The 25,496-nt window shown below is 42.2% G+C and overlaps 1 protein-coding gene across 1 annotated transcript in view; it reads right to left on the reverse strand.

The window, feature by feature from the left end:
* Positions 1-598: 598 nt before the first annotated feature.
* The window catches only part of RTEL1 (regulator of telomere elongation helicase 1), a 110,440-nt gene continuing 85,542 nt past the window's right edge, over positions 599-25,496 (reverse strand). The window contains exons 26-30 of the mRNA XM_070940239.1: positions 23,648-23,893; positions 14,370-14,477; positions 11,913-12,035; positions 9,834-9,937; positions 599-1,004 (exon numbers count right to left, since the gene is read on the reverse strand). Coding sequence (XP_070796340.1) covers positions 897-1,004; positions 9,834-9,937; positions 11,913-12,035; positions 14,370-14,477; positions 23,648-23,893 — 689 coding nt within the window. The 3' untranslated portion in view covers positions 599-896. The remainder of the gene's footprint in view (positions 1,005-9,833; positions 9,938-11,912; positions 12,036-14,369; positions 14,478-23,647; positions 23,894-25,496) is intronic.

A 25,496-nucleotide genomic window follows, 5' to 3' on the forward strand; every position in this document is an offset into this window, starting at 1 on the left:
CTGGTAAATTCTTAAAGGTAATCCTCGACTTACATCAGTTCATTTAGTGACCGTTCGAACTTACAACGGCACTGAAAAAAGTGACTCATGACCGATTTTCCCATTTAACAACCGTTGCAGTGTCCCTGGGGTCACATGATCAAAATTCAAATGCTTGGCAACTGATTGATGTTTATGACAGCTGCGATGTCCTGGGGTCATGTGATCCCCTTTTGCGACCTTCTGACAAGCAAAGTCAATGGGGAAGCCAGATTCACTTAACAACCATATTCCTAACTGAACCACTGCAGTGATTCACTTAACAACTGTAGCAAGAAAGGTCGTAAATGGAGCAAAACACATTTAATAACTGTTAACATTTAGCAACAGAGATTCTGAGCTCAGATGTGATCATAAGTCGAGGACTACCTGCAATGTATTCCTTTGTTTAAAATACATGCCTATCCAGATCCTGTGGAAATCCAAACTAATAGTGACTTTGTGGAAACTTTTCATTTAATTTATAAGGACTGCAAAGTAAAAACAAAAAAAACAAAAAAAACAAAAAAAACGGAAGGGGCGATTCTTTGGAGACAGAATAGGAAAGCGCCAGGCAGACTCCATATTACAAACTCCTTTTTAATTTTCCCATAATAAAGATAAAAGGCTTTGTGGTTCCCGACCTCACTGCAAAGGTCATCATTAGAAAAAGGTAATAAAATGTTAACTCTGATTTAAATGCTGTCTGGATTGACTGAAACTGACAGGAGCACTTGAGTGGCTCAGATATCTGGAGGGGTGTGGTGGGACATGGAGGGTCCAGAAAGCTGACTTAAAACCACTTGCAATTTTGTTATTCCTCTTCCACACAGACCAGCTGGAGCAAGCCACACAGTCTCTAGATCCCGTTGAGCAGTTCATGTGTTCGCTCTACGTGTGTCTTTCACGGGGGGATCTGGCCAGTAAGATATGGCCAAGTGTCTTCTCTTGGTATCCGCTTGGCATTCTGGGCACTTTTTGGCAAGCTGTGTGGGGAAACACAAGAGCAGATCAGTGGTGGATTTCACATTATGTTACTACCGGTTCGCCTGCGCGGACACACACCTGCCTCCTATACATGCACTTGGCCTTTCGCGCATGCGCCCGGCCTCAAAAACGTGCCTAAACAGGATGGCATAGACCCGGGGTGGGTGCACCAATGATTTCCGCTACCGGTTTGGGTGAATAGGTCCAAAGCGGCTGAATACCCCCTCTGCTCATGATCCTTGTGCTAAAGTGGTTTTCGGTCATCTTTTGATGCCTATCCTGTTTAAGACAGTGAACTAAAGTCCAAATTATTTGTTTGCATCCTGCCTCTATTATTTTTACAAATACCTCAAGGTGGTAAACATATCCAACATGCCTTCCTCTTCGTATTTTCCCCCAACAACAACCCTGTGAGGTGGGTTGGGCTGAGAGAGAGAAAAAGGCCCAAAGCCATCCAGCTAGCTTCCATGCCTAAGATGGGACAAGAACTCCCCATCTCCTGGTGATTGGCCCAAAGTTACCCAGCTGGCTTTTATACTAAGGTGGGACTAAAACTCCCCATCTCTTGGTGATTGGCTCAAACTCACCCAGCTGGCTTTTGTGCCCTTAAGGCAGGACTAGAACTCACAGTCTCCTGCTTTCTAGCCTGGTGCCTTTGTTGAGGGTAAAACTTCTCTCTGCATAGTAGGCAACAGACTGGACAGCAAAGAGATATGTTGCTGATTAAACACACAGATACTCACAGACTCTGAACGGTGAAAAAAAAAAACATTCTTTACTCTTAGTGAAAAAACTAACTTGGTTTCTCAAAACAATGATAACACGTCTTCGAATAATCACTCTCCGACACAAAACATAGTTTGCTTACAGTTCTCTTCAGTCACACACAGTCCCTCTTCAGGAGATCAATCATCAAATAGCAGGAGCAGGAGCTCCCGGGCTTCCTGTCTACTTTTATGGCTGCCTGATAATAGCACAGCCAATTATTCTTCTTATAACATTTAAAGTCACAAACATAGTTTTTCTATATATTACCTATGCAACCGTAGGATAAATATCCAACAGCCTTAACCACTAGACCAGTGTTGGTGAACTTCTTCAGCATCGAGTGCTGAAACGGGAGTGCGTGCGCGCAGGGGAGTGCCGGAAACCGGAAGAGCAGCTGCCTAGCACGCATGGGCGCGCAGGAAGGCTGAGCTCCCAGTTTCCAGTGTGCACATGTGCGCTGGTTACCTGGTCTTCTGCTTTCTGGCACGCATGCATGCGCGAAGACCAGCTGGCTGGCGCGCATGAGTGCACTAGAACCCAGAAGAGCAACGGGCAACGGCTGGTGTGCCCGGAGAGATGGCTCTGCTTAGAATAACAGAGTTGGAAGGGGCCATGTAGGTCATCTTGTCCAACCCCCTGCTCAAGAAGGAGACCCTATGCCATTTCAGACAGGTGGCTGTCCAATCTCTTCTTCAAGACCTCCAGTGATGGAGCACCCATAACTGCTGAAGGCAAGCCATTCCACTGGTTGATTGCTCTCATTGTCAGAAAATTTCTCTTAATTTCTAGGTTGAATTTCTCCTGGATCAGTTTCCACCCATTCTTCCTTGTCTGGCCTTTGGGTGCTTTAGAAAATAAATTGATCCCATCTTTTTTGTGGCAGTCCCTCAAATATTATGAGACTGCTATCATGTCTTCCCTAGTCTTTCTTTTCATTAAACTAGACATAATCCAATTCCAGCAACTGTTCTCCGTACGTTTTAGTCTCCAGGCCCCTAATCATCTTTGTTGCTCTCCTCCACACTTATTCCAGAGTCTCACCAACAACAATAAAAAAGTCTAAACCTCAGCTACAGAGTTTCTCTTCTCTTGGTTTCATTTATTTAGCGATCTGACACACAATGAAGGTGGCTGCCAAAGTTTAAAAGTTAATGTTCAAAATATTTACTTTAATCTACAGTCTTTAATTTACAGTCACTCAAGCCCTCATCATTTCCCAACTTGACTACTGCAATGCTCTCTACATGGGGCTCCCCTTGAAGTGCACCCGGAAGCTCCAACTAGTCCAGAATGCGGCCGTGCGAGTAATTATGGGAGCAACATGGCGCTCACATGTAATACCTCTTCTACGTGAGCTGCACTGGCTTCCGGTGGCCTTCCGAGTGCGCTTCAAGGTGTTGGTTCTTACCTTTAAAGTGCTCCATGGCTTAGGACCTGAGTACTTACGAGACCACCTGCTGCAACCTATAACCTCCCACCAACCAATACGCTCTCACAAAGTAGGCCTACTCATAGTACCATCATTAAAACAATGTCGTCTAGTAGTTCCAAGGGAGAGAGCCTTCTCTGTGGGGGTCTCTTTGGAACAAAATACATCCTGGAATACGAATAATCCCAGATCTTCGCACTTTCCGACGTGACCTGAAGACCTTTCTCTTTCAACAAGCAGGGCTAGCATAAACATCTAAATTCTATGCCAAGGTCTTAGCAGATACACCAAGTTGACTCAATTTATTATTTACTGTTTATAAAAAACAAGTTGACTCAATTTATTATTTACTGTTTATAAAAAAAATAAAAAAAAATATTATATGTATATGAAATCTTATTCTGTTCACCGCCGAAGGCGGTATAGAAATTCAATAAATAAATAAAATAAATAAATAAATCTAAGGATGACATTTACAGCATTTATCCTACGTGATGAAGAATGTATTCTGTAGCCTGTGAACAACAGAAAGGACCTTTTGTATGCCAGAAGGACCATCAATAGGAGCATCTTCAAGACCACTTTTCTGGCAGGCATTAACAATCAGGCTGGCTTGTAATGGGAGAGGCAGACAAAGGCCCTGTCCGTCAATGCTCACCAGCAAAAGGAATCTCTTGGAGTAAGCAGCAATAATATGTTTTAATTTAATAAATAGAAGAGCATGTTTATAACTCAGAGTCGAACTGTGGGATCCCTGGTGCTCTGTCGGTTTGGTTGTTTTCTGGCAGACGATTCGTGACCCAACTAGGTAACATCATCAGTGCTAGAAAGGAGTGGGGTTTGGCCCTTGTTTGTATACTAGTGGCTTGCCCAATACCCCAATTAAAGAACTACCAACTCAGACAATTAAACAGTAAGCAGCAGTGTAATCAAAGAACTACCAAGAATAGCTCCACCAACACTGATAGGGCAATAACAATAGCACTTAGACTTATATACTGCTTCACAGTGCCTTCTAGCCCTCTCTAAGCAGATACAGAGTCAGCATACTGCTCCCAACAATCTGGGTCCTCATTTTACTGACCTTGGAAGGATGGAAGGTTGAGTCAACCTTGAGCCAGTGGGAATCGAACTGCTGAACAGCTGGCAGCAGTCTGTCAGCAGAAGTAATCTGCAAAACTGCATTCTAACCAGTTTCAGTTTATTTAGATTTATATACCGCCCTACTCCCGAAGGACTCAGGGTGGTGAACAGCCAAGATAAAACACATACAATATAAAATTTAAAAAACAATTTAAAACATATTAAATAAATTTGGCCCATACTAATTAAAATACCCCTGTTTTTAAAAACAAATTAAAGTTAAACAATTAAAAAGAGTTAAGCCAGCCCAGCTTGTTGAAATTAAAGTCTTGAGGGCGCGGCGGAAAGTGCGTAAATCCAGGATCCTCCGTATCTCTGGGGGGAGTTCGTTCCAAAGGGCAGGTGCCCCCACAGAGAAGGCTCGCCCCCTGGGGGCCGCCAGTCGACACTGTTTGGCGAACGGCACCCTGAGGAGCCCCTCTCTGTGGGAGCGTACTGGCCGGTGAGAGGCTACCAGTGGCAGAAGGCGGTCTCGTAGGCACCCAGGTCCTGAGCCATGGAGTGCTCTAAAGGTGGTAACCAATACCTTGAAGCGCACCTGGAAGACCACCAGGAGCCAGTGCAGCTCGCGCAGGAGAGGTGTTACATGGGAACGCCATGTCGCTCCCATAACCACCTGCGCGGCCGCATTCTAGACCAGCTGGAGCCTCTGGGTGCTCCTCAAGGGGAGCCCCATATAGAAAGCATTGCAGTAGTCCAGGTGGGAAGTCCACTGAGCCACCATGACAAGCTACTGTATATAGAAACAAACTCTTCTCCCTTCCAGCACTGATGATACTGCTTAGTTGAGTCATGAAACGTCTGCAGGACAACAACCAAGTTCAGAAAGCACCAACGATTCCAGTCCTCCTCCTCCTCTTTCCACTTCCCTTCTCCTCCTCTCTGCAAACCCCATTTCCTTCTACTGTAGAACTAATGTTACTTAGTTAGGTAAAGGAACATCTGCAAGAAAACAACCAAGCTCAGAGACCACCAAGGACTCCATCATTTATCATGTACCTGGTCAATAAAATGAGGACCCAGATTGTTGGGGGGAAATATGCTGACTCTGTAAATGGCTTAGAGAGGGCTGTAAAGCACTGTGAAGCGGCATATAAATCTAAGTGCTATTGCTATTTAATAAATGCCAGTGAATACAGCTCTTTCCATGCAGGCACTTGGTGATCCCTACAGCTTGTACCAAGCAGCCCGCTTGCTGCATTTGACATTAACTCCAACCTCCAAATACTTGTGCAAGAGCACGTAGCACCACTGACCTACAGTTGCAAGAAAAAGTATGTGAACCCCTTGGGATTACGTGGAGTTTTGCATGAATTGGTCATAAAATGTGCTCTGAACTTCATCTAAGTCACAACAATAGAAAAACACAGTCTGCTTAAAATAATACTACACAAACATTAGATGTTGCCATGGTTTAATGGAACATAACATGTAAACATTCACAGTGCAGGGAGGAAAAAGTATGTGAGCCCCTAGCCTAATGACTTCTCCAAGAGCTAATTGGAGCCAGGAGTGAGCCAATCCAATCAGTGTGATGATATTGGATGTGTTGCTGACAGCTGTCCTGCCCTTTAAAAACACACACCTGTTTTGGGGTTACTGGTTTCAAGAAGCACTGTCTGATGTGAACCATGCCTCGCAGAAAAGAGCTCTCAGAAGAGCTACGATCAAGAATTGTTGACTTGCATGAAGCTGGAAAGGGTTACAAAAGTATCTCCAAAAGCCTTGATGTTCATGTGTCCACGGTAAGACAGACTGTGGAGAAAGTTTAGCACTGTTGCTACTCTCCCTAGGCGTGGTCGTCCTGTAAAAATGACTGCAAGAGCACAGTGCAGAATGCTTCATGAGGTAAAGAAGAATCCTAGAGTGTCAGCTAAAGACCTACAGAAATCTCTGGCACATGCTAACATTTTTGTTGACACATCTACAATAAGGAAAACATTAAACAAGAATGGAGTACATGGGAGGACACCACGGAGGAAGCCATTGCTGTCCAAAAAAAAATATTGCAGCACGTTTGAAGTTTGCAAAAGAGCACCTGGATGTTCCACAGCACTACTGGCAAAATATACTGTGGACAGATGAAACCAAAATTGAGTTGTTTGGGAAGAACACACAACACTATGTGTGGAGAAAAAAAGGCACAGCACACCAACATCAAAACCTCATCCCCACTGTAAAACATGGCAGAGGGAGCATCATGGTTTGGGGCTGCTTTGCTGCCTCAGGGCCTGGACGGATTGTTGTCATTGATGGGAAAATGAATTCCAGAGTTTATCAAGACATTTTGCAGGAAAACATACGACCATCTGTCCGCCAACTGAAGCTCCGTAGAGGACGGGTGATGCAACAGGACAATGACCCAAAGCATACAAGTAATTCAACAAAAAAATGGCTTCAAGAGCACAGAATACGCCTTCTGGAGTGGCCCAGTCAGAGTCCTGACCTCATCCCGATTGAAATGCTGTGGCATGACCTTAAGAGAGTGATTCACACCAGACATCCCAAGAATATTGCTACACTGAAACAGTTTTGTGAAGAGGAGTGGTCCAAAATTACTTCAGATCGTTGTGCAGGTCTGATCTGCAACTACAGGAAATGTTTGGTTGAGGTTATTGCTGCCAAAGGAGGGTCAACCAGTTATTAAGTCCAAAAGTTCACATACTTTTTCCTCCCTGCACTGTGAATGTTTACATGTTATGTTCCATTAAACCATGGCAACACCTAATGTTTGTGTAGTATTATTTTAAGCAGACTCTGTTTTTCTATTGTTGTGACTTATATGAAGTTCAGAGCACATTTTATGACCAATTCATGCAAAACTCCACATAATCCCAAGGGGTTCACATACTTTTTCTTGCAACTGTATTTTTGAAGTAGCATCTGTTTTATGTTACATTACAAGGACAAGAACAGTAGATACAGAGTGACCTTGTGGCTGGCTCTTGAAATTGCTTATCAGGAGGCCATGCCTACCATAGCCTTGCATTCCCACAGCACCCACTCATTCTAAATTAGCTTTAGTTTAGCTTGGTATGAAAAACCTTAGTAACAAAAGACCAACCAGAGGGAAGGAGATTATTCTGATCACATACCAACCTCTGTGAGTTTCTGGTTAATGATGATAAACATCAAAGAGTGTAATGTTATGTCTACTTTGGCTTCCTGAATTAGCAATTTTAACATCTAAAAATTCAGGATAGCTTCTTGAATGAAATATCCCACAATTTCCCAAACTGCATCCAGCCAAAAAGGCAAAATAACCACTTGAGTTGTGGGTTGCTGTTTCCCTTCTTAACATTGTTTGGGTTTCCTTTAGTAGTGGGGACAGATTTCCTGGCATCACCAGAGCCATTTTTATTACCTTTTACCTCCCTCAAAACCATGATGTCTGAATCACATCCCTTCCCAGAAAAGACCCGTCGCATTTTTGAAATATGGTTAAACCAATTTGAGAGTTGATGCTCCATGTTGTTTTTGTTCACCCTGTTTTAAGGGAATAGATAGAATAGAATAGAATAACAGAGTTGGAAGGGACCTTGGAGGTCTTCTAGTCCAACCCCCTGCTTAGGCAGGAAACCCTACATCACTTTTCAGACAAATGGTTATCCAACATCTTCTTAAAAACTTCCAGTGTTGGAGCATTCACAACCTCTGGAGGCAAGTTGTCCCACTGATTAATTGCTCTAACTGCCAGGAAATTTCTCCTTAGTTCTAAATTGCTTCTCTCCTTGATTAGTTTCCACCCATTGCTTCTTGTCCTGCCCTCAGGTGCTTTGGAGAATAGCTTGACTCCCTCTTCTTTGTGGCAGCCCCTGAGACATTGGAACACTTATCATGTCTGCCCTAGTCCTTCTTTTAATTAAACTAGACATATTCACTGTTCTTCATATGTTTTAGCCTCCAGTCTCCTAATCATTTTTGTTGCTCTTCTCTGCACTCTTTCTAGAGTCTCCACATCTTTTTTACATTGTGGCGACCAAAACTGTATGCAATATTCCAAGTGTGGCCTTACCAAGGCCTTATAAAGTGGTATTAACACTTCACGTGATCTTGATTCTATCCTTTTGTTTATGCAGCCTAGAACTGTGTTGGCTTTTTTGGCAGCTGCTGCACACGGATCGCTCATATTTAAGCAATTGTCCACTAGGACTCCAAGATCCCTCTCATGGTCACCACTATTGAGCAAGGTACATATACTGTACCTGTGCATTTTGTTTTTCTTCCCTAAATGTAGAACCTCCCGTTTTTCACCCTTGAATTTCATTTTGTTAATAGGTTATAATAGGTTATATCAATGCTATTGCCTTACTATGCTTTCTACAATTAACCACTTTCTTCTGCGGAAAATTCCTGATGTAACAATACGGATTCTGTCCGTGTTAGGTCAGAAGAGCAACCAGCTGATTTTGGGGTCAAACTGGAAATATTTGTCTTGACTGAAGTCCAATACAAAATCAAAAGCACCATTTCTCAATCTTAGCAACTTTACAATGTGTGGACTGCAAGAAAATTCCACACATCTTAAAGCTGCCAAAGTTGGGAAACCCCGGTCAGAAGGCAAAATTAGTTGAGGTTGCTGCTGAATTAAAGTTAAAGGAAACTGCAAAGTCAGCAGTAAAGAAGACAAGTTTTTGTCAGAGTTTAACTGTCTCTTAATCTAGATTGAGTGACAGAGTGCTGACTCTGGCCTCTGTGGCTTAAATTAGAAGTCTATTTAGTCATTCCCAATCTAGTGTCGAATTGCTGACCTCAGATTTTATAATCCCCAACTAACTTGACAATTAATCAGACTAACTAGCTAAGCAAAGCTCATACAGTTCTCTGGGCTTGTTTCGTTGCACAGATTGGGCCACATGGCTATCTTTAACCAAACCTAACTTGTCTTGGATCACAAGAACAAGCCTCTTCTCTGCGGAGGTGTGATCTCAATTGCAAGAAGATGCTCAAGTCACATACAAGGAGAGAAAATGCACTGTAAGAATCAACTGCAGAAGTAGAGCAAGAGAAATTCTGCTGTGCGTTAAGAGCAGGCAAGAGGGAGAATCTAGTGGTTAAGGCAGCAGCCTAGAAAGTGGGAGATCGTGAATTCTAGTCTCGCCTTAGGCATGAAAGCTGGCTGGGTGACTTTGGGCCAGTCACCAGGAGATTGAGAGCTCTAGTCTCAGAATGAAAGCCAGCAGGGTGATTTTGGGCCAATCACCAGGAGACTGTGAGTTCTAGTTCCTCCTAGGAAAGAAAACCAGCTGGATGACTTTGGGCCGATCACCAGGAGCCTGAGAGTTCTAGTTCCGCCTTAGGCACAAAAGCCAGCTGGGTGACTTGGATCAGTTACTCTCTCCTAACTGAACCCAAGTGGATAGGGTATGTTGGCTGCGCCAAAGTTATTTGTAAAAATAATAAAGGCAGGATACAAATAAATCAATATACAAAAATAAATCAGATGATGCAATTAAGAATAAAGGGAAAAATGAAAATGAAAGCTAACCTTCAAGGAATTCTCCCAACATTTGTTGCAACACGTGAAGGAACACTGCTGGCATTTAAAGGGCACACCATGATCCGAACTGCATTTAGCACACTGATAGCCACCTAAACAGGGGAAAGGAAGAAAAATTGAAAAAAAAAAAATGAAGGAATCGGTGGAGTTAACTACACCAATTAGGGAAAAGAAAGTAACTTTTTTTGGCTGGGCAACTCTGGCCCAGTTGCTTTCTAAAGGCAGGATAAAAATCTAATAATAGTTATAACTGTTTTTGTGTAAACACTCGCCTTAGGCATTCATTTCATTTCTTCTTTATGACGCAGGTGCTCAATGCAGACTCTAATCTGCATTGCCATACATGATCTGCAACCTTCCATCTCTAGTTCCCATGTATAGGTAGTCCTCGACTTACGAACACAATGGAGCCCCAAATTTATATTGATAAGTGAGAAAGTTCTTGCATGATTTTTGCCCCATTTTACTACCTTTTCTTGCCACAGTTGTTAAGCAAGTCACCCCAGTTGTTAAGTTAGTAACGGAAGTTGTTAACCGAATATTGATTCCCCGTTCGCTTTGCTTGTCAGAAGGTGGCAAAAGAGGAAGATGTGATTCTGGGACATTGCAATTGTCGTAAATATGAGCCAAATGCCAAGCATCAGAATTTTGATCGCATGACCATGGGGATGCTGAAATGGTTGTAAGTGTAAAAAAAACAGTCGTAAGTCACTTTTTTCAGCGCTGCGTAACTTCAAACGGCCACTAAATGAATGATTGTAAGTCCAGGACTACCTGTAGTTGATAATCTTTCTTTAGAGTAGGGTTTCTCAACCTTGGTAACTTTATGATATAACAATATATTATAAATATATCATAAATAGCACTTAGACTTCTATACTGCTTCACAGTGCTTTACAGCCCTCTGGTAAAGTGGTTTAGAGCTCCCAGAATTCCCCAGCCAGCCATGGATTCTGGGAGTTGAAGTCCACATATCAAGACTGATTCTGTTGTGGCCCGTCAGTGGCCTGTACAGCTAGTAGCTGATTCTGACAGCGAGGAGGCTGGTGTGGTGCTGCGCCAGCAGCCTGTGCAGCTGGCACTTGAGTCGGACAATGAGGAGGCTGGAGAAGATGGGGTGCCAGAGGAGGGGATTCAGCCAGGGCCTTCAGAACCTCCAGAAGCTCCCTTAAGTGAAGAGGACGAAGAGGAGGAGCCTCTTCTCGATGCACGGGCACGCAGAGCTGCCAAAAGGCAGGAGTGGCTCCTCAGGAGGAGGTCTCCTCGAGAGTAAGGCTTGGGGCTAATTGGCCACTCCCTTATAGCCTATTTAAGGAAGGACGACGACTGAGGCAATTTGCAGGAAACAACTTCGTTCAAATTCCTTCGCGTCTTGATTCCAGAAAACGTTTGATTTGGCTCTTGTTTCTCTCTTATCAGTTTTCCTGCAAATTGCTTCTGGGCATTCTGCCAACTACAGTAAGATTACTGTGCTTCAGAACTGAGTTATTATTCTTTGAATTCTTGTCGGCTGTTAATGAAGTTAAATTAACAGCCCTTGTTCAGAAAAGACTGATTTATTCTACTTGTGTTCGAAAAACTACTAAGAAAGCTCATTAGTAGTCTTTAATTAGTAAATTAAGGTTTGTACGGACTTTGTGTGTGCTGCGTTCTTTGGGGTCCGTAGCTGGGGCAGAACAGATTCACACTTTCATCTACATTTTATCCTTCGCTGGCATCTTGACAATTACAGGGTGGGGTGGGGGAGTTGATGGAATGCAAGAGTAGATTGCATTCCATAACCAAACAAACAGGAGTGATTGATGAATGTTTTGGATTGCAGGTGGCCCGTAGGGAAAAGGGGATATTAACTATGCTTACTTTTGCGTGGGAAACCCAGAGTTGGTTTCACTTTTTCTATGCCAACGTGATTTATTCAGTAAAGTTTTATATACTTTTGGTAAAATAATGTCCCAGGGGTTCCTTGTTCTCGATTCCCCAACTGGACAGTTGACACCACACATTATAAAGGCGGAGAAAAATGGATTTAGAAGGAAGGGAATGACTTGATCAAAAGAGACTACTTACCACCTATTGGGGAGAGAGGTAAGCTGCCATCATCTGTGGCTTCTCGTAATTGGCTGGGCCTTCTCTCAATTTCCGATGGGTCTGGATTTTGGAGCGGCTGTGGTGCTTCATTCTTGGAAGAATCTGCCATAAATATTACACAATCACATTGCCAAGAACATACAGGACTCCGTTCAGACAGGGCTGGTTATGCAGCACTCACGACACACTCACGTGATACATGTACGACCTCTAAGTCAATTTGCTTTAATTTATTACTTTTTTTAAAAAAAAAAATAGCAGAATTACAGACATCTTATAGATGAAATCCATCAAGGTTTGACAGTCTTTCAGAATTCGGACTGACATGATTCAGTTTGTAATGCTGCCCTAAAAAGTTAGACACTTCTGATCTATAGATATGAAAGAAATATCAGATGGGAGTCTCAATGTCTTAAATGGTTTTATAGCAATAGCACTTAGATCTATATACTGCTTCATAATGCTTTACAGCCCTTTCTAAGCAGTTTACAGAGTCAGCCTCTTGCCCCCAGCCATTTGGGTCCTCATTTTACTGGCCTCGGAAGGATGGAAGGCTGAGTCAGCCTTGAGCCTGGTGAGACTCGAACTGCTGGCTGTGGGCAGAGTCATCCTACAAATACTGCATTCTAGGCACTGTGCTACGACTGCTCCTTTATGGATTTATGGAGTCGTGTAGGTGAGATGGGCAGTATAGAAATTTGATAAATAAATAATGAGAGTATCATGATATTCTTTTGTCACCTGCCCATTCCATTCCTTTTTCAGCTTGGGCTACCTAAAGGGGACTCCATGTTGTGATTGGTCCTCTCTCAGCCCAAATGTCGACCCTGAAGCTGACCTGGCCGAAGCCATCTTGGAGCTTCAATGTTGCCACACTGGAGCTGAGGGATAGGGAGTGGGGGTTAGAGATAACTGGGGTTGTGTAGGAGCCTGGATAGCTCTGCGGACAAGGCACTGTAATTTAACACCAGCTGTCTGCAATTAAAGTAAGTTCGAATCTCGCCAGGCTCAAGGTTGACTCAGCCTTCCATCCTTTCTAAGGTAGGTAAATTGAGAACCCAGATTGTGGGGGCAATAAGCTGACTTTGTATAAAATATATAAAAGTATGAAGGCTATTGCTTAACGTACTGTAAGCCGCCCTGAGTCTCCGGAGAAGGGCGGCATATAAATAAAATTAAAAAATAAAAAAATAAAATACTTTCCCTTGGGAATCAAGGACGTTCTCACACCTGGCCAGAGGAAGGAGGAGTGATGTCACCAGACCAGTGGAGGATGCCTTGATTGGGTCATGTGACTGTTTGGGGTTGAGAGGAAAACTTTTACTTTTAATTAGGTGAAAATCAAGGCGCCCCTCAGAGCGGGTTTTCACCAGATATGTGCCAATATGATATTTCCAATAAAGCTGTTCTTTGAGGAATTCACCTGCCTTGGAGTTTTTGCTTGTGATGGATCTATTACTTGGAACCAAACTCTACATCATATGCCTAATTTCTAGTCATCTCTACTAAGCTATTCATGGTACTGAGAACAAAGGTAGTCCTCAACTTACAACCACAATTGAGCTCAACATTTCTGTGGCTAAGTGAGACACTTGTTCAGTGAATTTTGCCTCATTTTACTACCCTTTCTTGCCACAGTTGTTGAGCGAATTACTGCAGTTGTTAAGTTAGTAACACAGTTGCTAAGTGAATGTTTTCCCATTGGCTTTGCTTGTCAAAATGGGATCATGTGACCCCGGGACACTGCGATCATCATAAATAGGAGCCAGTTGTCAAGTGTCTGAATTCAGATGACATGAGCATGGGGATGCTGCAACAGTCTTAAGTGTGAAAATCAGCCATAATTTTCCAGTGCCGTTATAACTTGGAACAGTCACTAAACAAATGGTTGTAAGTCAAGGACTATCTACATGCAACAATGCAGTGTTTCCTTGTAGAAGCCTTGAGCTTTTTTTAATCCCCTTTACTAATTTGCAGTTGGAATTTGACTCATCATTCTGAAATCTGTGCGCTGTTCCAAAGTTTATAGCGTAATGTTCTACAAATCCAGCTAACGAAACAAAAATGTATATTAAGAACAACACCAGAGGAGGCTTGTTCCGAAAGCTCCCCAGGGGATAAAACTCATCTCAAAATATTCAAATTTTTAAAAAGATATATGCTCAAATTAAGGAAGCAATACCTTAAAGATGAGCGTGGAAATGTCAATAAAAGAAGCACTGAAAACCTGGGCATGGTCTGGCAGCTTTATCCTGAATTTCGGTGTCTTTCAGAGCAGGGGTCTCCAACCTTGGCAACTTTTAAGATTTGTGGACTTCAACTCCCAGAGCTCCTCAGCCAGCTTTGCTTTGCTGGCTGCGGGAGTTGAAGTCCACAAGTCTTAAAGTTGCCAAGGTTGGAGACCCCTGTTCCAGAGTGCAGTGTGAAAGCTCTTACCAAGGGAACTTTTCTCATTCTTCTCCTCTGGAAAAGTTGTGCCAGTCAGTTCTCTGCACATCTGCAGGAATTGTTCCTTGTGAGGAGGGCGGACAAATGTGGCGAATTCTACCAAAGAAAACAAGCAGGAGGTCACGATGCGAGCCAATGACTTCCAAGGAAAAACGAGAACATGTCTCGTCTTCTCAAACAAATGACTATGGAAATTCTCAATCATCCAGGTCATGGTTGTCCCAAGGGTGTGGTTTTTTTTTTCTTTTTTCCTAAAAAAAAAGATTTTATTTGTGTTTGGCTTCTCATCCTGGAAGCTTCTTCAGAACTGAACTGTTTTCAAAGAAACACCAAGAAAATTCAAGGCTATTGCTTAACACATTGTAAGCCGCCCTGAGTCTCCGGAGAAGGGCGACATATAAAAATAAATAAATAAAATAAATTGCTTTTTAGGGGAGGGGGGAAACACCTTTGGGAAAAACAAGACTTCTCAGCTCCAAATTTTTTATTTGTTTATCAAAATATACAACAGAAAGAAAAATTAAAATAGGAGGAGAGTAGGGGAGGCAAAAGGAAAGAAGAACAAAATTAAAGTAAAAGGGAAAGAAGAAAGAAAAGCATTGACTTCTGACTCTCTTTAGCGCAGTAGAATAAGATAATGAAATACAGCCTCAACTTTTACATAATACAGGTAGTCCTCAACTTAAGACCACAATTGAGCCCAACATTGCCATCGCTAAGTGAGACATTTGTTAAGTGGGTTTTGCCCCATTTTATGACCTTTCTTGCTACAGTTGTCAAGTGAACCAACTGCACTTATTAAATTAGTAACACGGTTGTTAAATGAATCTGGTTTCCCCTTTGCCTTTCCTTGTCAGAAGGTTGCAAAAAGGGATCACATGCAGAGGTGGGCGGCACATGCTATGACAACCGGTTCACCCAGAACCGAAAATGTGAGTGCGTGCTTAAGCCTAAAAGCCTAAAATTATTAAGCCTAAAAGAAAAGCCTCTGGTTTTTATCTTTATATTTGCTTTAAGAATCTTCTGTATAAAGATGTGAATCCTACTCCCAATATAAAACAAGGAACACTTCTTGGGTGATTGTTTACACCCAGTTGTGAGTCTAACTAACAATGATTCTCTCCACAGTGCTTCCTAACCTATTGTTGTGACCTCGGCTTCCTGAGTCATTAAAACACATGAGTAGTCCCCAAAACCTCTTTTATTGCAACAGTTGTGAATTACGTTCATTCAGAGCTGAGTCCCAATTAGTTGCAAAAAGTCTTTCGGGAGAAGTTCTTCGGGATAATCACCAACCTTTATCTCCCTTGACGCTCTGCCAAAGACCTATTGGCAAAGCCACACGGAGTCCAGAATCAAACAGAGATGCCGACTGGGAACAGAATTAACAACACTGCTTTCCTTCAAAGAGCCCACATGCCGTTGCTTCTCTTTTAAGCCTTATGGGAGGGGCCAATCATCTCCAGGCCTTACTCCCAAATCTTCCCTTTTGTTTTAACTGTTCTTGGCTTCTGGCAGCTCTGTGCATGCGCGTACTAGGAACAGGCTCCTCTTGTTCCTCTGCCTCTCTGCTATCTGACTCTGGAGGCTCCGGAGTCGTGCATCATTCCCAGATGGCCCTGGCCCCATCTCTACCTCTGATGCAGAGCCCTCGTGCAGGCCTTCCCCAGACTCCAGGACTGGCCCATGTTCCTCCCCAGCCTCCTCACTGTCTGACTCCGCTGCCAGCTCTGCAGGCTGCTGGCGGACCACAACACCTATGAGAGCTAGAGTCCTTGACTTACGACCACAATTGAGTCCAAATTTTATGTCATTAAGCGAGATATTTGTTAAGTGAGTTTTGCCCCAGTTTACGACTCTTCTTGCTGTTAAGGAATCACTGTATTTGTTAAATTAGTAACAGGATTATTAAGTGGCTTCCTCATTGACTTTGCTTGTCAGAAGGTTGTAAAAGGTAACTCCGCAACTGTCATAAATATGAGTCAGTTGCCAAGCATCTGAATTTTGATCATGTGACCACGGGAATGCTGTAATGGTTGTAAATGTGAAAAATGATCATAAGTCACTTTCTTCTGTGATGTTGTAACTTCGAAAGGTCACTAAATGAACTGTTGTAAGTCAGGGACTACCTGTAATGGTTTTTTTTAATTTGCTGAAATTATAGAACTGCTGTCAGGAATGGGTTAAAACCACAGCATCCTCTCTTGGAAGGGCTGGTTGAAATATGAAGATTTGAGGAGGTAAAATGTGTGTGTCTCTCTCTCTCCCAAAGCGAAATCTAACTTTCCTGGAAAACTAGAGAAATTTCCTCTCCAACAAACAAGAGGTCAATATGCCCGGAGTGGGGGTGGCGGAGAAATGGGGCCTTGATGAGAAAACAAGAGTTTCTTTGTTATAGTTGTTAGGGCATCTGACAACATCCATTCATTTCTTAATAAGAAACCATAATATTATTAGAAGGAGGTTAAGATAAATATCCTTATCTTTTTAAGGAACTAGGAAAAAACTCTAAACATCTAAGTAAAAGATAGGCCTGGGTTTTACTAAGTGAATCATCTGTTCCTGAGAAATTTAAAATGAAGTCATTTTTAAACAGTGAGATTTTCCAGCAGGATTTAGGTGGTTGCTGGTTCAAGAATGGTTGAGTGCAGTGTTTCTCAATCTCGGCAGCTTGAAGATGGGTGGACTCCCAGAATTCCCTGCTGGCTGGTAGATTCTGGGAGTTGAAGTCCACCCATCTTCAAGTGGCTAAGGTTGAGAAACACTGCTTTAGTGGAATCCTAGGCTGGCTGTGCAACTGTCCAATTCTGGAAGAAGCAGCATTTGAAAAACTGCAGAGGGTTTCTCCTGGGCATTCAATAGATGTCGTCTAAATGGACCCTGAAGCATTGCATCAGTGCTAGAAGGCAGTGGGGTTGTGGAGAGGAGGAGGAGGAGGAGGAGATCTCTCAGCTTGGTTGTTTTCTTAGAGACGTTTCATTACCCAACTAGGTAACATAATCAGTGCTCGAAGGGAATGGCAACTCTTCTAACTCCTTTTTAGCACTGATGATGATGATGCTATTATCCATTCAGTCGTGTTTGACTTTTGGGAATTCTATAGGTCAAGTTTCTCCACATTTTTGATCTTGCACTATTTCTTTGAGTTGTTCTCTTCTCTGTTGGTGTCAACTTCGATGGTGTCCAGCCACTGTGGTCTTTGGTGGCCTGGTTTCCTTTTACTGCTAACTCTTCTCAACATAATTGCTTTCTCCAGTGAAATTCCCCCATATGACATGGCCAAAGTAATTGAGACACAGTTTCGTGATTTTTTTCCTTCCAGTGACATGTCTGGTGTTATGTGCTCCAGTCCTTGCCTGTTAGTCCCCTTTGCTATCCAAGGAGTATGCAGGAGCCTTCTCCAGCACCATAGTTCAAGCAAGTCGATTTTCTTCTTGTCTTGCTTTTTTAAGGTCCAATAACTGATGACAACTAGAAAACAACTAAGCTCAGAGAGCACCAAGGGCCCATTAAGCGGAAAGAGCCTGCTTTTTGCTCATTAGTAAAGGAAGGGTAGGTAAGCTTTTATTAAAGAGCCCCAAATATGGATTTTGTGTAGCGAGCAGAGGAGACGTTTGTCTTCGCACTGAAAGACAAACATGGTTATTCCTGGTGACAGTCTAAAAATTGCCTCTGAGTCCTAGTGATGCAATTCTATGACTCTTGCTTCCTGCAAATCTTCATCCACTGTAATTTTCAGGTCAATAAACAAATTGACCTGAATTTGTACAAGTATTACGAATGATAACCGCAGACAAAATGCTGTCGTCATCTTTACTTTCTTAATTTTAAGTTAAAGCACAATTTCTTCCTGTACTTTCAGGGTAGCCAAATACAGACTGTTTATTGACATAAAACATTGGTGAGTGATTTCTGCTTCAACTCCTCCACTGGACTGGACTGGACAACTCCTATTCGCTTTATTTTGAGTTGAAATGTGTGCCAGAAGGCTGCGTCTTTTATACAGTACAGAAGTCCTCATCGTGCAACCACAATTGAGCCCAAAATTCCTGTTGTTAAGCAACAGGGCCAATCTTATTCTTCTTGCGAATAAGAAATAGAAAAAAAATTATTCTATTCTATTCTTGCAAAGCAAGACAGTTGTTAAGTGAGTTCTGCCCCATTTTACAACCTTTCTTGCCACAGTTGTTAAGTGAATCAGTGCAGTTCTTAAGTTAATAACACGATTGTTAAGTGAATCTGGCTTCCCCATTGACTTTGCTGGTCAGAAGGTCACAAAAGGGGATCACATGCCTCTGGGACACTACAACCGTCATAAATATGAGTCAGTTGCCAAGTGTCTGAATTTTGGCCATGTGACCATGGGGATGCTGCGATGGTCGTAAGTGTGAAAAATGGTCATAAATGACATCTATGGAGATTCTCAGTCATCCAGGTCATGGTTGTCCCAAAGGTGCTTTTTCAGGAAACAACTGGACTTCCTTGTTTTTCTTTGAAGGCATTTCACTTCTCATCCAAGAAGCTTCTTCAACTCTGACTGGATGGTGGGGAAAGGAAGGATTTATATTCCTTGCAGACAGCTGGTCATTTGCATCCTTTCGGAGAGTTGTGGCCACTTGGAGGTTTATCTGTGTCCTCAGGGGATCACAAAAGAAAGAGCGGTCAAAGAGGCCATCTATCTCAACACTGAATAGCTTTCTTTCAACAGAGGGAGAGGGATACAACATCATCTATCTACAGTCTACAACACAATCCTTTCAGCAGTTCCAAGAGGGCTCCACACCCATTTGCACCACTCAGGTGACCCTGAGGACACAAACATCAATGGCTCTTTAAAAGAATGCAAATGACCGGCTATCTGCAAGGAATATAAATCCTTCCATTCCTCATCATCCAATCAGAGCTGAAGAAGCTTCTTGGATGAGAAGCGAAACATTTTCAAAGAAAAACAAGGAAGCCCAATTGCCTCTTGAAAAAGAATCTTCGTGATGATTATAAGTCACTTTTTTTCAGTGCCGTTATAACTTTGAATGGTTACTAAACAAATGGCTATAAGACAAGGACTAGCTGTAAATATAATAAGTGGGCTATTCTTGCAAAGCAGCATTTCCCAACCTTTCGGGACGGGTGGACTGGTGTGGGGGGCAGGGCGGAGGGGTGGGGGGGAGAGGGGATGGTTTTGTGTGAGGGCATTTACGTACACACACAGGTATACACAGCTTCATTTGTGTGAGCAGCGGGGACACATGCACGCTCATGTGAATGGGGCCGCAAGCACTGTGGCTTGCCACTCGGGTGAGTGGGGCTGTGCATGTGTGGCCCGGCTGTGAATAGGCCATGGCCCAGTAGTGGGCTGTGACCCATATGTTGGGGACCCCTGTTGTAGAGGAGTTGCTTTCTTTTTATAGGTGAGGAAATCAAATTTGTTATTACAATTAAGTCTCTTTCCTTGTCCAATTTTGTCTCGCTGGAAGTGACTCACCATTCCCATACCACTTTCTTCTCCCACCTCTTTGAAAACACTTTTACTATTTATTTTATTTATATCCCGCTTTTTGTTATTTGTTTTTTTAAACAGCACAAGGCGGCAAACATATCTAATACCTTCCTTCTCCTATTTTCCCCACAAAAGCAACCCTGTGAGGTGAGTTGCGCAGAGACAGAGTAATTGGTCCAAAGTGACCCAGTCGACTTTCAAACCTAAGATGGGACTAGAACTCGCAGCCTCCTGATGATTGGCCCAAAGTCACCCAGATGGATTCCATGGCTAAGGAGGGACTAGAATTCACAATCTCTGAGTTTGTAACCTGATGTCTCAACCAGTAGACCAAGCTGGCTTTTTTGGGTTAGAAGGAAAAGGAATTTTTGTAAAAGGCAGGAAAATACTTTAATTGTTTTAGAACAGAAACAAGGGAAGTTATTATGAGTTAATGTCATGGGAGAGAAATCCTTTCCAGAGTCTGCTGTACTGATCCCTAGGTCTTAGATGCAAAATTGATATGCCTCTTTTTAGCTTTATATTATGTTGTTGTTATATCCACATCCTCTGCGTGTCACTTACTTTGGCCATGTCATGCAGGGAAATTCACTGGAGAAAGCAATTATGTTTGGAAGAGTTAACAGTAAAAGGAAACCAGGCCGCCCAAGAACACGGTGACTGGACACCATCAAAAGTGACACCACCCAGAGCATAAAACAATTCAAAGTGGTGGTGCAAGATTGGAAGATGTGGAGAGACCTTGGCCGACAGAATTCCCAAGCGTCGGACACGACTGAATGGATAACAGCATCATCATCATCATCCACATCCTATTTCCAAATTACAGGACCATATCTTGTCACTTTAGGGGAATTTGAGGGAAAAACAACTGTACTTGTGCTATTTCAAAACAGCCTTTCAAAAGCCATTTCATTTTAAATTCAAATAAAGGGATAATGCAGAAACAGGAAATTAGGAATATTAAGAAAGGATATTTTTCACATCTGATATACAGAAGAGGAATTCCAGACTGGACAGAGAAATAAAAAAACAGATTCCTAATTGTGCACATACAATTGTACATGCAAACTTACTCATTCCAGTCTTTAATAATTGTTAACCTATCTTTACAAAAGACATAAAGATATGTCTTATTTCCTTCTTATGATGGCCTGACAGGCTTCACAGAGGGGAAAAAAAATTTCTTCAATACAGGTAATCCTCAATTTACAACAGTTCACTTAGTGATCTTAGTGTAAGCCGCCCTGCATCTCCGGAGAAGGGCAGCATATAAATCGAACCAATAAATAAATAAATAAATAAATAAATAAATAAATAAATAAATAAATAAATAAATAAATAAATAAATAAATAAATAAATAAATAAAATCATTCTAAGTCACAATGGCACTGAAAAAAAGTGACATACTGTTTTTCACACTTAAAATGGCTTCAGTACAATACTGAACAGGAATATTTTTTTTAAATTATTTTTTATTAAACATTTTTTTAAAAAACAAAAAGAGAACTTTTAACAATTTTTCCTTTTCAACAGTTTTGCGTCAGTAAAAATTTTCTTACTCATACATTTTTCCTCCCTTATTCTAATGTATCTTTTGTACATATACTTCTAATATTTAGTTATTTACATATATACATATAAATACCCGTGTACACAATTTCATTTCTAGTTTTTGTTTCCTCATATTTGTTATTGTACTTCTACTCCTATTTCAACCATTATTTAATTTTTCCTTGCCTTTTATCTCTCTCCTCCAGCCATTCATACCATTTCTAATTAATTAATTAATTAATTAATATTCTGTTTCCTCTTTTTCTTGTATCTCTTTTGTAAGTTTATCCATTTCCGCACATTCCAGAATTTTTCTGATCAAATTATCTTCGGTTGGTATAACCAAACCCTATCCCTTCAAGCCCTGAAGATGTTACTTAGTTGGGTAACAAAATGTCTGCAAGAAAACAACTAAGTTCAGAGAGAACCAAAGAATCGATCATAGTCTGTCTCTCTCTCTCCTTCCTTCCTTCCTTCCTTCCTTCCTTCCTTCCTTCCTTCCTTCCCCTTCCCTTCCCTTCCCTTCCCTTCCCTTCCCTTCCCTTCCCTTCATCCTTCTTTTCCATTCCCACCATCCATCTTAAAGCAGTAACTCTGGGTGGCAAACAATCATAAAAACAATCAAAACAGTTAAAAGACAATACAAAAAAGAAATTAAATACAATTAAAAGCCAAGAGATATTATAATGCATCAGTATCAACACGCCCAGGGAATGGAGCCCTTCACACACATGGGAGCTGAGGCCCGGACACACAGCCTGGTCTTCAAGGCCTTCTGAACGGCCAGCAGAGTCAGGGCCATCCTAACCTGAGGAGAGGATGATTCCAAGTGTGCATCAAAATAATTAAATCAAAGGGGTCCAACTTTGGCAACTTTAAAGCTTGTGAACTTCAACTCCCAGAATTCCACAGTTGTCTGGCTGAGGAATTCTGGGAGTTGAATAGAATAGAATAGAATTCTTTATTGGCCAAGTGTGATTGGACACACAAGGAATTTGTCTTGGTGCATACGCTCTCGGAGTACATAAAAGAAAAGATACGTTTGTCAAGAATCATAAGGTACAACACTTAATGATAGTCTTAGGGAAACAGTCGAAATAAATCGTAAGGATACAAGCAACAAGGTTACAGTCATACAGTCATAAGTGATGGGAACGATGAGAAGATTAATAGTACTGCAGGCTTAGTAAATAGCTTGACAGTGTTGAGGGAATTATTTGTTTAGCAGAGTGATGGCGTTCGGGAAAAAACTGTCCTTGTGTCTAGTTGTTCTGGTGTGCAGAGCTCTATAGCGTCATTTTGAGGGTAGGAGTTGAAACAGTTTACGTCCAGGATGCGAGGGGTCTGTAGATATTTCCACAGCCCTCTTTTTGACTCGTGCAGTATACAGGTCCTCCATGGAAGGCAGGTTGGTAGCCATTGTTTTTTCTGCAGTTCTAACTATCCTCTGAAGTCTGGGTCTGTCTTGTTGGGTTGCAGAACCAACCCAACAAGAAGTCCACAGGTTTTAAAGTTGCCAAGGTTGGACACACCTTTGATTAAATAATGCAATCATGACTAATGTTTGCTTAAGTAGAAGGACCAACCTCCCGAGAGGATCACTCTGGGCTGCTGTCCCTGTATAGAAGTACACATAATCTTAAATTACAACAGTTTGTTTAGTGATCCCTCGAAGTTACAACGGCACTGAAAACGTGATTTATGACTGTTTTTCACACTTATAGCCATTGCGGTATCCCCATAGTCATCTGATCAAAATTCAGACAGTTGGCAACTGACTCATAATTATGACGGTTGCAGTGTCCCGGGGTCATGTAATCCCCTTTTGCAAACTTCTAACTTTAAGTAAAGTCAATGGGGAGGCAAGATTCACTTAATAACCATATTACTAACTTAACACCTGCAGTGATTCCCTTGAGAACTGTGGAAGAGAGGTCCTAAAATGGAGCAAAACCCGTTTAACAAATGTCTCACTGAGCAACAGAAATGTTGGGCATAACTGTGGTCGTACGTCGAGGACTATCTGTATTTTGAACTTCTATAGTTAATTAAGTTTTGAATCTGTTTTGCCACCAGAATTTAGCTGTTTTGCAATCCCTTGGGGAGGGCAATGTGTCTTATGGTTCTTTCCACCACATAAACCATAATGCCCAGGACCTAACAGAATACTGACAGAGTTCAGCTTACTCTAAGAACAGTTGGAGAGGCACTTACTCTGCAGAAGGTGGAAGTTCTCTGGCTTCTCCGTGGTGAGGGCTACCACCACAGTCACCATCGAGTCATAGTCCCCGGTCTTCTTGTATGCGACGAGTGCTGACCTGAAGGTATTATAGGCTGTTTTGTCCAGCGCCCTCTTGAGTTCATTTACATAGGCCGACAGGTAGGTCTCTTTCTCGTCCTCCTTTGTGGTACGGAATGAACTTCTTGGGGCAACATCAGACACCTTGGCACTGCTTTCTCCTGAGACACAACACACAACACGGTGGGGAAACACAAATGACTCATCTGCATGTTCTGTGGCTACGTCTCAGAAATACAGGTGGTTGGTCCTCGATTTATAACAGTTCTTATAACTTAGTGACTGAAGTGACAGCGGCACTGGAAAAAAGTGACTTATGGCCTTTTTTCACACTTACGACCATTGCAGCACCCCCATGGTCACGTGATCAAAATTAAACTGACTCATATTTATCATGGTTGCAGTATCCTGCGTCCCCTTTTGCGGCCTTCTGACAAGCAAAGTCAAGGGGGAAGCCAGATTTATTTCATAAATCTGCGGCTCGCGTAACCACTGTGGCCAGAAAGGTCGTAAAATGGGTCAAAACTCACTTAACAATGGTCTCAGTTAGCAATGGAAATTTTGGGCTCAGTTGTGGTCGTAAGTAGAGGACTACCTATAATTGAACTCTGAACACAGATAGTCTTTGACTTACAACCTTTTGTTCAGTTGATCGTTTGAAGTTACAACAGAACTGAAAGAGTGACTTATGACTGTTTTTCACACTTACAACCTTTGCAGCATCCCCAGGGTCAGGTGATCAAGTCAGAGGCTTAGCAACTAGTATGCATTTATGATGGTAGGAATGACCCGCGGTTACGTGATTCCCTTTTGCAACCTTCTGACAAGCAAAGTCAACGAGGAAGCCAGATTCACTTTACAATTGTTACTAACTTAATTGCAGTGATTCCCCTTAACGACTGTGGCCAGAAAGGTTATAAAATAGGGCAAAAGTCACTTAACAACTGTCTTGCTTAGCAACCTGGGCTTAATTGTGCTTGTTAGCTGAGAACCACCTGTAAAGCGTTCTTGATGTAGTATGGTTAGTAAGGGAGCATTGACCCTTTTGAACTCTGGTGTGGGAGGAGACTTCTAAGGATGCTACCGATAATTAAAAACAAACGAACAAATGGCTCCTCAAACAAAGCAAAGTTCTGTGTTCTTGCTGGAGGTGCAAATGCCCAGACTAAAATTATCACGTCAAATTATTACTCTGGACCGAGGTCTCTGGAGAAGGCTCTGATGCTGGGCAAGGTGGAAGCAAAGAAGAAAAGGAGAATTGGCCAGAAGATGGGCTTGAATATAGCACTGATGGATGCACTGTTAGAGACCTACTTGATGGCACATAATCAATTAATCATGATTCCAGGTGTGGTCTTTGCTAACTTTAACCCAAGTATATCAGGGGTCAACAAACCTAGCAGCTTTAAGGCTTGTGGACTTCAATTCTCAGAATTCCCCAGCCAGCACAACTACGTTTGGAGACCCCTAATATACTTGGGTTAAAGTAAATGACGGGCACACCTGGAATCCCGGTAGTAATCCATGCAGCTCGTAGAGCAGAGATGTCATAGGAGGAAAGTAAGGAATGCCTATCATTGCATGGCTGCGTTTTGGACCAGTTTAGCTCGCTGATGGTCTTCAAGGTTAGCCCCATATAGAGCATGATGCAGTAATCCAAGCTGATCCTCAATCTTTTGATTTCTAAACTAGACTATTACCTAATAACAGTTTTCCCTGGTGTAATTGTCAACTCTCCATGATTGCCTCCAGAACTGTAAATGC

This window comes from Pituophis catenifer, unplaced genomic scaffold (assembly GCF_029215685.1).
Source record: "Pituophis catenifer annectens isolate HBS135680 unplaced genomic scaffold, rPitCat1.0.hap2 SCAF_3, whole genome shotgun sequence".
In the NCBI taxonomy this organism is placed as follows: domain Eukaryota; kingdom Metazoa; phylum Chordata; class Lepidosauria; order Squamata; family Colubridae; genus Pituophis; species Pituophis catenifer.